Source organism: Symsagittifera roscoffensis, chromosome 3 (assembly GCF_963678635.1).
Source record: "Symsagittifera roscoffensis chromosome 3, txSymRosc1.1, whole genome shotgun sequence".
Lineage (NCBI taxonomy): Eukaryota > Metazoa > Xenacoelomorpha > Acoela > Convolutidae > Symsagittifera > Symsagittifera roscoffensis.
Genome location: NC_087064.1, coordinates 52795228 through 52811109, shown reverse-complemented (window position 1 = coordinate 52811109; position 15882 = coordinate 52795228). Strand labels below are relative to the sequence as shown.

The 15882-nt window shown below is 34.0% G+C and overlaps 3 protein-coding genes across 9 annotated transcripts in view; 1 reads left to right on the top strand and 2 right to left on the bottom strand.

The window, feature by feature from the left end:
• Positions 1 to 1247, top strand: part of LOC134841961 (innexin unc-9-like) — a 35073-nt gene extending 33826 nt beyond the window's left edge. For all 7 annotated transcript variants that reach the window (XM_063858070.1, XM_063858067.1, XM_063858069.1 and 4 more), the window contains 2 exons: positions 71 to 271; positions 892 to 1247. In XM_063858070.1, the coding sequence (XP_063714140.1) occupies positions 71 to 271; positions 892 to 1130 (440 nt within the window). In that variant the 3' untranslated portion in view covers positions 1131 to 1247. The remainder of the gene's footprint in view (positions 1 to 70; positions 272 to 891) is intronic.
• LOC134841220 (probable splicing factor, arginine/serine-rich 7) overlaps positions 1 to 15882 on the bottom strand; it is a 446664-nt gene that overhangs the window by 305890 nt on the left and 124892 nt on the right. The gene's annotated exons all lie outside the window — the stretch shown is intronic.
• The window catches only part of LOC134841221 (glycerol-3-phosphate dehydrogenase [NAD(+)], cytoplasmic-like), a 219769-nt gene that overhangs the window by 79000 nt on the left and 124887 nt on the right, over positions 1 to 15882 (bottom strand). The gene's annotated exons all lie outside the window — the stretch shown is intronic.

Here is a 15882-nt window from a genome sequence, read left to right as displayed (position 1 = left end):
AGGTCAAATATTTATTCAGCATTCGAATAATTTTGTTGTTCGCACTTCTCACTATTAAAACTATGAGTAGGCTATATCAAGAAGCACCTGAAGTTCATGGACAGATACAACTCGATGGAGGATCGGAAGATGGTGAGGAGGTTCGTCAACATCTACCTCCGCCCAGACGGGGTCTTCATGATCAGACTGCTGAGCAAGAACACCAACAGCATCATAGTGAGTGAACTGGTGGCACAGCTATGGGACCAGTACCTCAAGAAACCAGACCACGGTTAGTTAAAGCTATTCATCCATAAACCGGGGAATGAAGCAACAAACAAGATGTTCTGCTCTTCATTCGAGAGCCGCGGCTGTGCTCCTGATTAAGAACTACAATAACTTTTTGAGTGTTTTTCTGAGCTGGACATTGTTGCCTCATGTTAAACAACCAACTCGGATAACGGTGGGCCTCAAACCACCGACTCTTTAAAAGCGATCGCGACTTAGCCACCGCTTTCCGAGTATTATATGCAGTCCATAAAGTATGCAGCTAAATGAATTTATCCATCCAAAATTAAACAATTGCCCTCTTGACCTGGTCCCCCAGGTTGTTATTTTTTCTTTTCTTTAAAAAATTTGCCATCCAGATGATTTCTGACTCACCGATGAAATCTGCATCCATTCATGCATATTAACCTTTTACATAGTAAGGAGAAATATTTAGCTAAGAAAATCATTGATAAAGAAAAAACAACTGCCTCCGATCAGAATAGAGCGTTTACATAAATCAATAAGCTATTTTCAGAAGCAGATATTTGTTCCATATTTTTGGGGCGGATGGAGGACATGGATGTGACGTTTTTCTGATCAATTAGAACTTCGTTGTTTGGAAAAGAGTTCCTGTAATTTTAGGTCAACACCAGCACGGTAAAAGTAATCAAAACAACATGAACTCCAACAACCATCACAACAATAACAACTTAACTCACGGGTCCAATAATCCGAACAGCAAACAGGCCGAAATGGCTAAAATGAGACCACCCGGGAGCCATCATCACATGGGGAGCAACAATCACTTCAACCATATCCCCGAGAACGTCTACCACCGGAAAACATTCACAGATCACGACGACGGAATTGTCGATGTTTGATTCGTTATTTTGTAAAAAATAATAATTAGCGCTGGTTAAGTGTTAGCTGATATACTAGACGCAACGTACCTTTATAGCATAAGGCTAAAAAAATTCAGCGAGTGATCTCTATATCATTTTTTGGGCAAAACTGCTCGCAAACCTTTTTATTTTTAATAGTACAATTCAGTTTTTATCTGAGACGTCTTGTGAGTATGCTAACCTTTAACCATCATTAGCTCTCAATCCCCTTTTTCATTGCCGAAACTCAGTCAATTCTTCAATCAGAAAATTCGCACAAATTCTTTGATTCAGAAATCTCTTAAAATAGTTTTTAAATTTATATTATTGTATAATTCATATTTTTCTAAGAAAACGTAATTCTGTGATCTTAATGTGCAATAGTGGTTAAGTAGAGTTCATGAAAGTTCAGGCCAAACTTAAAATTGATAACTCTCTGATAATCAGTTTGTAATAAAAACGTCCTGGTTTGTAAATGTTAGCATCAAGTTTTTGACTTGGTCATTCGATTATATGTATATTGTATCGAACATTTTTCTTTATTTGCATAGATTAAACTGAATAAATATCTTTAAAAAATACGTCAGAGCAGTAGTACTAGGTGAGTACTTCAGAAGTACAATCTTGAAGCTTTCCCCGCTTTCATCATCTTCCCATGAGTTTTCGTTGAACTTTTCGGGTTAAGTTGAAGACGAGTGAACCGCGAACATGTCACCAATTCATATTAGTGATTTTTTGCATACTTGTTTCGACCACTGAAATTGGAGAGGAATCTGGTCTTCGGGTGTTTTTTTTTCGAAATTGTTTCCAAAAAAATCAGGTGCCAGAAAAAGTTATCGCAATGGGTTGAGTGATATATCGTAATGAAAAAAACATCCGTGATTCGAGCGATAACAAAAATTTCCAAAACGCTTTCTGTTTGCTGAGAAACGGGTTTGATGTTTTTGATTTTTAGTCCAATTTCGGGCGAATAGAGCGAGCAAGCAGACTGCTTGTAATCTGCGAATTAGAGTTTTTAAGCCGCGCGATCAACTGAGTGTATATTAAGCAGACGAAGTGTAAACCATAAAAATGCCTAATGCCAAAAATGCATCCCAACCCCCGAAAAATTAATTCAAATGAATGAATTTGATGCCCTTCAAAAATCAGTAGCTCAGAACTTTTGCTCGTATGTATAGTTTCCATAAAAATCGAATTTCGTTTCTACTGAGTGTTTCCAAGTGTTCGCAACAGAAACAAGACTGCTCGTATCAGGGCGAAGCCCTGAATGTTCCGACTGCCTTTAAAGGTTTATGGAGCAGTAATAACATTAAAAAATTAAATGTAATAAATCAAAATAATTTTTTTTTTCTAAAATTTGATTTTTTTAAATGAAATTTATCCCCCCACGCGCCATATAAAGTACAAAAATATGAATTTCGCTCCTTGTAACAAATCAATTATGGCCAATAAGCTTCTTTCAACCAATTTGGAACGATTTCTAAGACGGATTAACTCTCCGCTTACGCGTTAATAGCGCGAAATATATCGCGCGTTAATTGTCCCAAATTGGCCAAAATGGCAATCTTTTTACCCTCATAACTTTACGAAAAATGATCAAAGGTGAAAAATATTTTTTCAAATGTGAGCTCATGACAACAATACCTTCCGAATGATATAAAAAAAATTTGTCAAAAATGGCTAGTTAAAAAGTCAAAATTTGTCTGAAGAAAAAAAACGCACCCGAGCACAAATATTGCGTGACTCTCGTATCGAAAATCGGAACAACAACTTGAACAACTTGTTCCTTTTTACATGGATTAAATAAAGAGTTCAATTGTCTTTTGGAATAACTTTTTGTTTCGCGTTTTATTGATTTCAATGAGTGGCAGCGGTTGTTATCTGGACTGTTCTAAATTCTCTGCTATACTACCTATTGTCATTGGGATCAGTTGGAATCAAAATGTTTACAATCCGAGAAAAAATTTCTTATCAATTTCTGGAAAAATTATCATTTCAATCATTTGGACTGTTTTTGGACTATTTTCGTAACTATTTTTGGAACTGTTTTATATGGGACTGTTTTTTGTAATTAGCTATGATTTTTCAGCACATTATGTACAAGAATATTTTGTATTGGACTGCTTTGCACAGAGCCGGGTTTTCTAATAATTGTCAAAACCGGTGAAAAAATTTCAAAACATCAGTTTAGGCTAAGCATTCTACAATATGGAGCCAAAAATTATAGTGAAAGCAAAAAAACATACAAATTTTGACATTCATATTCAAGTATCAACTTCTTAGTGCGTCAGTATTTAAAAAAAAAAATGCTGAAAACGAGATTTTAAATAGTTCTTGTTCTCTTGTCGAATTGGTTATAGTCTTTTTTTTTTAAGAATAAAGTAGCCTTTTTATAATGGTATTCTTTTATGCTGATAAAAGTCATCCAAAGTTCTAAAAAACGAAATTTAAATTACAACCACATTTTGGTTTTTGTTTTTATGGATAATGAATAAATCAAAATTTGTCTGACTTGTTTGTTGTTACGACCATTGAAAATGTGGGAAGAGCTTTGTGTTCGAGTGTTTTAGTTTTTTTTTCATATTTTTCTATTTGTTTTCTACGCAAAATTAGGTACCACAAATAATCATGGGACTGGGTTGAGTGATGTATCTAATACAAGCCCAGTAGTATATGTTGGATTCAAATCGTCCGGGGGGTGATGACCCCATTGATTAACATCCGGTCATCACCCTATAAAGTATCGGGTCATCACCCTATGTATTAACATAGGGAATAGATTTTCCAATGTATTAAGATAGGGAAAAGAGTTGGTAAGGTTTCATATTTTGACTGATGGTAAGAGAATGGTAAGAAAAACGGTTGAACTTTGTGTGGAAAGGTCAACAACGCGTGTTACCTAATGGGTAATTATTATTGGTGTGTTACGTTGGAATAGATTTTCCAAGGTCACAAGATTGCATATAGGTTTCAGAGTTTCAAATGGTCAGAAAGTGAGTTTCGAGAAAAAAATTTTGGCGCTCGATTTTGCCATTGTTCCAGATTGTACAGGTTTTCTTAACGGAAAAACAATATATTGTTAACCCCAACGTTGCGTTTAAAATTTTTTTTTTGAAAAAACGTTAATTACAGAGAAAATGTTTTGATTCACAGCATCGTATACGATTTTACTACATAATCTCCTGCAAATTTAGAGGTTTAGTATGTATTCCATCTCATTCAACTTCCCGTTTAGGGTAAAATAGCTCAGTCTTTTTTAAGTTTGTTGATAAGTTGCGACTGCATGGTTAATCTTTTTAAATCCTGTATTTGATGACTTTAAATTCACTGCCTCATCCAATACTTGTCGATACTTTGCCATCGGGCCATCTCCAGAGTCTTCTAATTCGCGTTTGTTCAGTCCTTTACCGCGAAAAATATACTTTTTACTTTAACTATCATAACAGCAACAAGTTTTACCACACTGGCATAACATTTCGGTGCATCTGAACTCCTCCTTGAACAATCCTGATTCTCTCTTGTCATGTTTCTTATGTTTAGAGCAAAAAGTACGGGGGAAATTGTTGTTTCTAGCATCTGCTCTGAAATCGTCTCCACAGACCTTGCTTCGCTTTTCAGTCCAATCTGCTCCCCTGCTAGGAAGGATACATCTTAATCTTCTTCTGCCAAAGCCAAATAGAGGGAATTTGTATCCATTTCTAGTTTTTCGAATTTGTGGACATTGTAAAATTTATCGAAAAATTTATAATACGTCTCCAACATTGTCAACTTGGCACACTGTAGAAAAAAGAATCCTAATATAATTGGTCCAAGGTGCTCTATAGTAGATTTAACAAGCTCCACTTCATACAAATCTTTAGCTACGATATTGAGTCTTTTGAAGAATTGGTTATTGATAGCTTTATGGGTTTTTTCGTCTCTAAGATATTTTGCCATTGTCTGTTTTCATCTGTCCATTATTTGATAGCCGTAGGAACTATTTCCTTGAAGTTTGCTTGCTTCGGCTACTACACCAGGTAATGTATTTTCATCACCAGCTCGCCTGGCATCAACAACCGACTGAACAAAATTGTTGAATACTTTACGCGGTGTGTATTGTACAAATCGATGATTTTCGGAGACTGTAGTCCAAGATACGAGTAAAAGTTGAAAAGTGGTGTGGTAAGTAATCCGTTGGTCAACTTGAAGCTCGATATCAACTTTCGTTGTGGTTGTTTTAACAAATCGTTTTCTTCCGCATATATCTTCATATAATCCCCAATATCGTTTCTGGTAACATCAATATTTTTGAAAATAGGTGGGAAACAAATGGGAAACTGGAAAATTTCGCTTTTAGTTTATCTGGAACTCTCAGATCGCATTGTATGTAGCCGGAAATTGTTTCCTTTCTAATGTTTTGCAGTAGTGAATTGACAGAAAGAGGTCTTTTGAAGGGAAAGTAAGTTCTAACGTGATTTTTCACGTCTACATTGTTTTTCAATTAATCCCACCAACTACACTTCCACATTTCTTCTATAGAGTATCCTTTTTCTCGATTGTAATCTTTTCGAAGCTCATTCATTTCTCTTTTCTTGGTTCCTCGTTTGATTTCATCATCAGTTAGGCTGGGTCTAGCTTCTTGAGAAGGGCAAAAATAGAAATAACAAGCCAGTGCTTCAAAAACAGTCTTATAATGGTTGCAATAACCATCAAGACTGAAGCAATCAATTTTTTTCTGTGTTTTTGTAGTGTAGTAACTCTCAATTTTGCATTCCGGTCTGGTTGCTTGAAAGCATGACACGACCATTTTTTCAAACGTTCGAACTCGATTTTGCCTTGCCTTGAATTTTTGTGTTTCTTCATTGTAGTCATATCTCGTATACAAGCCTGTGAGCATATCCTGACACATAGAAAAAGAATACAGTTGGTTAGCACCACTACCAACGATTGATTTATACAAATTGTTTGATTTCCTAATATACGTTTCGTTTGCTACTGTTTTTCTTGTGAAAACAATTGAGGGACCACCGGTCATATCGTCCCGTATTTTTTCAAGCAAGTCACTATCACTCGAGAAGAATGGGTAATATTTATAGTCAGTTGACGTGTGTGGTCAAATAATCGCTAAATTCGGTAGTGTGCAGCCGAGCTTAAACAAGTCTATCCCTGTGTCATGATAAAATTCAATCATTTTCTGCATAGCATCAAGGGAAGGAACAACAGCCTTGTTGTTATACCACTGTAGAAAATCGTGAATTATGGAGAAGCTTTGAGACGCTTCTGAAAAGCGTCATACTTTTTATCGAGAGGGTTGCTATTCTTCGGTTTGCTATAGTAGTCATTATACGAGGGTAGTTGTTGTTAATCAAGCTTGTTGGGGGTATCTATCAAGTCGTAAGGAAAATATCCTTTCACCTCACTGGCTTTGTAAGCTTTTACAAAACAGTTCAAAATAGTAGCTCCATTCAAAAACTTCATAACGTTCAGAAGCTGAACATCTATGAATTTGAAGAAAGCAAAATTGTTTGCTTTCTTGAAAACTGAAGGTTCAATTTCTTTTTACTTGATAAGGTAGGGAATGAGGTATGACTTAATGAGGTTTATATCATACTGACCACTGTTGAATCCAAATACTGGTAGCGTTTTGGTGTATCTCTCTAGATGTTACATCAATTCAATCAATTGACTTTTTTCAATTCTGAGAAAGTGAGTGGATGCGTCTGTTTCTTCATCATCCTCGATAGATTCGTCTTCGTACTCTCTTGCTTCACTCTTATTGAAACTGCCTCGTTCAATAAAGATACTGAAAATTGTGTGTAGTCGCCTTTTGATGTTTTTTTTGATTTTCCAGAAGTTTTGATCGCATTTTGGCTTTATTTTTTTCCTCCAACAAAACCAAGTTCGCCACAAAGTCAATAATGAGGGATTGTGGATCTCTGTCACACAAAAATATGGGTTTGTCAAGTAAATTGGATGAAAATGATTCTGATATAGGTTCATGCTTCCCAATCCAAGTTATTGTTTCTGTCGTTTTATTTCTTCGGATGGCACGCTAATTGATTCAAAGTCAAAAATAGCAACATTTTTGAACAAGGTTTGTTCTTTGGTATACTCAATATTGAACCCAACCAGTTTTTCAAACAACTTCTCTCGTAGAGTGCGTACATTTTTGGGGTAAATGTTTTTGATTTGGTCTTTGCATTGTAGAAGATGCTAGTTGAAATTTTGAGATAGATTGAAAACTGTATCGCAAGTTGGGCATCGGAAGCATTTGAAGAAGTTGTCTGTGTTATTGACGACAATAATGTGGTTGTTGTATCGTAGAATTTTAACTGTATTCTCGTATTTACCGATACTTCTCCGAGCTCATTCTCCTACGAACTCTCCGTCTTCAATTTCGATATCGCAGATAAAGATGTTTTTCTCGACTGCATCTTTAACTATTGGTAGATTATCCATAAAAACGTTACGGAATTGTTTCGGATCAAAACCCGATTTTTCCAGAAAAGCATTAAAAACCATGGAAGTGGATGTTTAAAGATTAGTTGTTCCATGTAAATGAACTGCAAGTGCTCAAAACAAACACAAATTGTCATTGTATGGTTGTTGCGTGTACGCATTCGAAACCAAACAATTAACCTGGCGGTTCCTCAGAAGTGGTTCGGGAATCATTAAATCTGGACATCATATGGGTACGTTCCTGAGTAAGGCGGCAAAAATGGTCAATTTAGTGATCCGCTTGAATCGCCATTTGGTATTTTGTCTCTCTTGTGTACAAACTTCAATAATATCTTGCTTATTGACCCTGTTCTGTATAGTAGTCAAGTCTACTTTAGTGCAAAGCAGCATAGATTTATCAAAAAGTGTGTTATTGTCATGAGTGTAGAAATAACGGTATCAGCTAGGCAATATTGATTTTTGCTGCGCAATCAAGTTTTTCAAAGACTTGATCCAGTTTTTCATTAATTAGATTAGGATCTAGTTTTGAAAGTTGAAAACTGAATACCTTGTGACGTCCTTTTTCCATCTCGGTATCTGTCAAGAAGTGTTGACAGGCATTCAACTAATCTCTTAGCTGATCACTATCTTCATCGTTTTCCGAGATTTTATTCAAATCAGCAGCAGAATCACCCGTTTTCCTCGCCTATAACCCGTGACCTTTCTTGCGATTTTGTTGAAGTGAATAATAGCTCGGAAAATTTTTCTCACACGATACATACTTTTTCGTCTTTAGGGTTGGCTTTACGTGCTTCTTGCTTGTTTGGAAATTCATTTCTTGATAGTTGTATGTACAATAACTACATTCCGGACAAGAAATAACTCCTCACACGCAACTCTTGCAAGGTCGAGCCGCATTGGCTCTACTGTACCCTTACCACAGTCCTCGCATTTCGCTTTCTCATTCCTGTTGAGAGCTGGCATCTAAAAAAAATTGAAAGATTCAGCTTGTAGCAAAATTAAAAAAAGAACATGGCACCTACAAAATTGGGTGAATTAAAAAATCCAAAAAAAACAATAGATTATTTATACTTACATTGAATGGTTCAAAATTATTGAAAAGTTTTCGATTAGTTATACAAAGTATAGAACGATTGCTTTCAACATAAAAGAATATCAGAATGAAAAGAGTTTTGTTTACTATTGCTTCGAGAAAATCAACCAATCAGAATTGAATTTTGATTTAGTAACACTGTTTGTTGGAAATCACCCAAGCAGAATTCAGCATTTTCTAAAAGTGAACTGCTTACATGTTTTAAAAAGTTTAATTTCGATTAGAAAAGTGTCAACCAAAAAACATTTGATTTTCCTCGAGTTACTTTACATGAAAGAAGAAAAATTTCCAATTCGTTTTCTTATTGATGAAATAGATGTAGATGGGGACTCTTACTTTTTTCATAATTTTTTGGGCGTTTTCATTGTACAAAATCCGACTAAGTAAAGGTATCTCCAGAGAAACTTACTCACTCAAAGAGTTTAATTTTGATCCACATATTGCGTACCAATGCTTTAAACTTACGGCTGAATTACACCTCACAAGGAAAGAATTTTTGTTTATTCTCGAAAGTTTAAAATTGATCAACAAATTGTATGATAATATATTAAAGACCTTTTATTCCTTGCCCGATTCTGAAATTTGTAAAAACAATCCAGCAAAATTCTTTATTCCTTCATTTCTTTAACGATTTTTAAAGCCCAAAATCCTGCTTGATCAGATTTGGAATCAGGTTTTCGGCGGTTTGCTTTGAAAAGTTCATCATCTTTGAGTTGTCTTCTCAAATCTACATCAAAAACAAAAAACTTGACTATCTACTCAAAATTCAACTAATTTGATGAAAAAATTGTGGAAATACTATTTGTTCTAATTTTCTTTCTTTTCGTACTTATATCGGCATTTTTTTCTGATTTTTACAGCAATCAATTTTTGTTTATTTATTTTTGCGATTGCTTTTGTGTTTATTTCAACTTATTTCGAAGATTTAGGCCCTTAAAGGTGTTCTCTGATAAGATACGATAACTAGAACAAAAACGAACATTTTTCTGATTGGAAACGGCTATGTGGGAAAAGAACCTTAAATGGAACTTTGTTTCCGATTGGACAAGACCTTTATACAAGTATTCCATAAAAGAAAGCTGAAATCTGATTAGACACGACTACAACCCAAATAAGGAAAATCAATTCTGATTGGTTAAACCCACACATTCGAGTTGAAGATCCCTCTCACTCCTAACTAAAAATCTTTTTATTTTCAACTAAACTACCGTCAAATACCTCCTCTCTCAGCTCTAAATACCTTATATTCAACTTATCTACCGTTAGCTACCCCCTCCTCTCAGCTCTAAATCTTTCTTGTTTTTACTCTGTCTTTCAACTTAGTGCTCAAAATGATCTTCTCAGTTCAAAACAGCAACCCCATGTAGTTTTTTCGTTTCTAGTAAAAATTTAAGTGCGAGAAACAATCTCTGGAGCTTTTCTGGCACGAATGGACATCCCAATACAAGTCTGGCGCATGGTGGAAGTGATGCGAAGGGATTTTATCGAACTCATATGACGCAAGTACCCATGACTGTGAACCAACTTGGAGAAATGCAAATGATGGAGCAAGTGGCTGAGCACGTGGGAATGATATGAACCAACCAGTCGACGACTTCCTCTTTCCCTGGGAGGCAGCAGGATCAGCCAAAAACCCCATCACAATAGATGAAAATGAGGGTTTGCATCTTTTCAAAAAAAAACTCACACACTTTTCGCACTTTGTAAAAAAAATTGAAACACTTTTTGCTTTTTATCGGAAAAATTGAAACACTTTGTGCATTTTGTCAAAAAAATTGAAACACTTTTTGCATTTGGTCACAAAAAATGAAGTAATTTTCATATTTTGTCAAAAAAGTGAAACGTTTTCGCATCTGGTTGAAAAAATGAAACCTTTTTCACATCTTGTTAAAAAATTGAAACACTTTTGCAGTTTTTTGAAAAATTTGAAACTTTTTTTGCAGCTTCTTGAAAATCAGAAGGAAAATTACATCTTGCTTACAAGTTTGAAGAGCTTTTTGCAATTTCTTTAGCAGCGGTGAATTTTTTTGTAAGCATATGAGAGAAAATAGATGTATTGTCAAATTTTTTAATTTTTTTTTTGAAAAATTGACATGGTCATTATTTACAAATCCATAAACATCATGAAAACGGTCAATTTTTTTTAACAAATCATGTTCATGTTATGAAATTTGTAATTTACGAACTCTTTCCAGAAAAACTGAACCGATACTTTGTGTGGAAGCTAGTCTCTGGTTAGAACGTAAATACATAACAACGTTTGAGTTTTTGGTGTAACAGTCTTTTCTCTGTTACACTTGGCATTTTTTCTGCCGCTTTCCATTTCATTAACGATGAACAGCGCGGTAAAATTGATTGACAACTTCGCCAGTTGATGAAAGAACGTTCCAAAAAAATCTGTATTTGTACAGAGTGTAAAGACAATCGATAATTAGGTATGTGAATTGAAAATTACCCAATATTTTTAAGTCTTGATCGAAAAATGAATCAATCAGAAGTATATGGAACTTACAATTTTCCAAAGAACAGTAGGAATTGTGGGCAGAGACTTAAAATTTCTTGTTTACTCTATATTTTTTGTAAAAATTACTGGAAACGGAACTAAATAGCGATTTTTCTTTATAATCTGAATAAAAGCTGGGAAAAGCTTGACACATAGCAGCAGCCATCTGGAACAATGATTTTTGCTGAGAATTGTGGATTCATATAGGAACACTAACACTGGATTCATATAGGAATTCTCAAAATATCAAACAAGAACTGGGAGATTTGCGTGGTCCCAAAAATCCTACAAGGGGAAAATTTATTTTGAACCCTGCTTTCAACTATTCAAGAAAAATGAGTTGGAACGAATCGAAAAAGACAGCAACTCGATCTTGGAGAACAATAAGGGGAAGCAATCTCGGCAATTAGTGATACTGTTGTTCACGATGCTGAAAACCTTGGACTCGTTCCTATATTGGAACTCACTTCTGACAAGGAGTCGACTATGGATCAAGAGCTTACCAACTGCAACAAAGTGTATGATATAGCAACTTTCAATAGAAAACAAGTTTGTGTCACGATCAAGAAGTACAATGTTAACAAACCTATGTCAACTATACTTTGAATCAGTGGCTTATGTCAACTATACTTTGAACGAATTCGAAGAACTGTCCCAATTTTTGGGAGACTTTATGTTTGTTGAGAACTGTAATGTACAATAAATTGTGTTAATTATGTTTTTTGTCCAGTAATTTAAGTAATTATCCTCAGAATTATTTTCCATTTAGTATTCGAATTGAACAGTATGAGTTGGAATATTGATTTTTCAAAAAAATTATTTTTAAAACTTCACAATAAATTGGGACTTTTTTATGTTGTTTTACAAGAAAAGTCCCGAAAAATTTCACTAACAATTATAGAATCACAAAATTTACCAAACTTGCAGAATTTGAACGTAGACTCACAGATATTGCATTTTGAGTGGACTCTGCATAATGGTAGAAAAAAAGTTCACATAGGGTACAGATTCGATACCAAAAAAATAGAACTTATAGAATATCGTACCAATTGAAATCAATGGAAAAATAATCAAACTTCACAACTACAAAGAGAAGAATATGATAAGTTACTCGATATAATTCCTTCATTACTAGGTTATGTAAAAACATTCAAAAAATCTTGCATCATTATTGACGAACGCACTGTAGAAAATAAACGTTCAGAAACTGAATGAAGCAAGATTTTTTGTCAAACACAAAAAGAAAACATTTATTTCTTTGTACCTGTATTGTTTTGGACCCGGACAGAAAAATAAAAATAAATGGACCAAAAATTTAGTTTTGGAGGTCTAATTGGATACGGAAATTCCTGTAAGGATTATTTTTTTGCAAACTCCAAAATCTTAAGACTACATGCGATTCTAGCTGACTCTGCTGGTTCTGTGAAATCTACTACAAAAAAGGGCCTGAGTTTTGATAAGTTGCACCTAGTCTACTCAGTTCATGCTTTCTTGGTCACGTGATGGAATACTTTTTTGCTTATATGTTAAGATTTTTGCTTCATCAGTATATGCATTGTTCGACTGTTAATCATTTAAATCAAAAAACTCCAGAGAAAACAGTTTACAGAATGAGTCTGGTTGTTTTGGATATTGAAAGTATTAAAAATAATATAGTGAAAAAGTTAGGAGTTTACAAAGAGGGACAAACTGTAGGATATTCCTTTCTTCCTCCTGATAAATTCAAACCAACATCCCAATCTTCTTGGTGTACAAAACATTTTTATTGAATCAGTAAGAGTAGTAGTTACAAAAAAATACAGAATTTAAAAATATTGAAAAATTTAGAAGCAACAGAAACAGAAATTTTTGCAAAAGGATATGAAAAACGTAAGATTCTGTCAAAGTTTTTCGAAACAAAGATTAATAGTTTGGAAGAATACGCTTGCCCAAAAGTCCAGTTTTTGATGTTTAAAGATGAAGAACATGATTTAAGGTGTAGCAACTACCCACTTTGACATGCAAACTTTTTTCACTGAGCAGAAACAAAATTATTTGCCTACGGAACATGAACTCGATGTTTTTTCAACAAATTGTAAATCATAATAATCTTAATGTACTACTTTTTTTAAACTTTATTTAAAGTCATTGTCAATTTTTTGTTTCTAGAATTAAGATGGTCGATCAAGCCCGTAATTTTAGGAAATTTTGTTTTTGATAAAAAAAATAAGGAATGAAAATCATGGAAATTGTTTGGACGTAAATGTATTAGATCTCTTTTAGTTTTTCTGTGCCAATATTTCGTTATAGTTTTGATGCTAATATGTGCAATACTGCGAATTATGTTATCCACAACATGTGAAGAAACGACAGTTTGGTTAGCTATCTTATCAAGTACAGTAGGTTATATTCTACCTTCCTCAAAGCTATGAATAAGTTAATATCTACCAAAAAACGAATTTTAATTTCTTTATTTGGTCCAAATTGATCTGCAAAAATTTATTTTATTTTCGATTGGTTGAAAAACGGTCCTCTTCAACCAGCATTTGACACAAGACCTAAGATATCGAAAACAATTCATTCTCAATTGTCCAAAACCTTTGATTCAGTTTCTGAGCGAGTGTTTATTAAAACTAATAGGAGGAGAGCTTCGAGATCTTCGGAGAGAAGACGTAGGAGAATATCAATAAAAAAAATTCAGAACCAACACAAAAAAGAACTCCTCTACACAAAAGAAGAACAATTTTAAGTTCAACTAAAGAGTTACAATTGATATCTATCATCACCCTTTTTGTCATTAAAAGATTGATATAGTATGACACAGTTTGTTTTAATTCCGTACTCAGTTTATCAATCACAAAGTACACTTCCAAGAAAACATAAATTGGATCAAAAACAAGAAAAACAGGAGATTGTACCAAAAAGTTTTAATATTTAAAGTGCTGTAAAAGCGAATTTGAAAAGGAGTAACAATAAGCACCTTATTGATTCAATTTTGAGTTATCCTAGAATTAAACTCAGCCAGTCAGGCAATATTATATTAGATAATCGAGATAGACTTTGTGTGTGCACTAAAGCAAAAAAACGCCACTTTCCCAATACTTACTTCACTATTTTGGAAGCAACTGAACTTCCGCTTAAACTTGCTATTAACAAGAATGCCAAAGTAAAAGACAGAGGAAGTTGGACTCCTTTCAAAATCTGAAAAGGTAAGACTAAACAGATTGTTTTCTAGGGGTAGAGCTGCGTACGGTTCTGTGCGAAACTTGAGTAAAGCGAGTGGTTTATCAAAAAAGAAACAAGAACAGTTCTTACAAACGTAGACATCGTATACAAAATCTGGTCCACGAATCAGGCGTTTCCGAAGACTTCAAGCTTTCTCTAAATATATCAAAAAAACTTGGTGTATGGACTTGGCTTTTGTAAACAAGTTAGCTAGTCAAAACAATAGAGTCAAGTATTTTTTAGTTGCTGCAGATAAATTTTCGATATTTGTCAGAGTTCAAACAATGAAACGAAGTAAGCCAAAGACAATTTACAAGCTTTGAAAAAAATGATTTCTGGAAAAAACACTCCTAAAATACTTTGGGTCGATAAAGGAACAGAATATTGGGGAACTTTTAAAAAACTTTGCCAGGAGAAAGACATTGAAGTTTACTCAACAATGATTGAAACAAAAGCTGCGTTTGCAGAGAGAGCAATTCAGTCTTTGAAACATATAATATAGGGTTACATTGATGATAATTTTGGAAAATTTGTTCCCAAACTGCAGCAATTTGTTTCTACATAGAACGGTCGCAAAAATCGATGTGAAAAATAGTGATTTTTTATCAATTTTGTAAAACAATTTTCTCATGAAATATACTAAACAAAAATTCAAAATTGGCGATAGAATTAGGTTTTTGAAAAATAAGATTATGAAAAGGATACAAGCCACAGTTTACAGATGAAATTTCGGCAATATCTACAAAAAACCTCCTATATACATCATCAAAGATCTCAAAAAAGAAGAAATTCTGAGACAATTTCATGAGAACGAGCTGGAAAATGTGAAGACTAAAGGTAAGTCATTTTTCAAATTGAGTTTCTACCGATCAGTGGTCATGGATTCTTTTACTTTTGAGCTAGTTTCCAATGCTTCTTTTAATTATTTTCCGAATTATAGTCTAAGTTCTTTTACAAACTTTCTACCTGAACAATTACATTTTAATGGAAAATGTGAGGTTGCTATTTCAGAAAAAAATTTTTCTTCATTGTATCAAAACGTTACTGAGGGAAAGCTTACTTTCATAGATGGGCGAGAAAGTCCTGGGGAAAAAAGAAAGATTCAACCGATGCATAATGAACCTGGGTTGTATAAAAGTTTTGTTGATATAGTTGTAGCCAAGAATGACAAAGTTCGAAAAGGTACAGGCGCACAAAAATAGGAATATAACGGGATTCATGGATCAGTAGATAAGAATACACAAAAAATTGCCATTCATTTACCTGAGGATCAATTTGTGTTTATAATTCAGAGTGCTGATTTGAGTCACATTATTGGTTGTGATTTAGAACAAAATCAAACAGGAATTATAACGAAAGGAAAAAATACACATTATCCTAAGTATTCTGAGATTATGTGAATCCATTCCCTAATGATTTCTAGTGATATTATAGAATATTATATGGTAGGTGATACAAAAACTCCTTTACTTCGTTGTATTCCTTTCATTTCAAAAGTAAAAAATGGAGACATA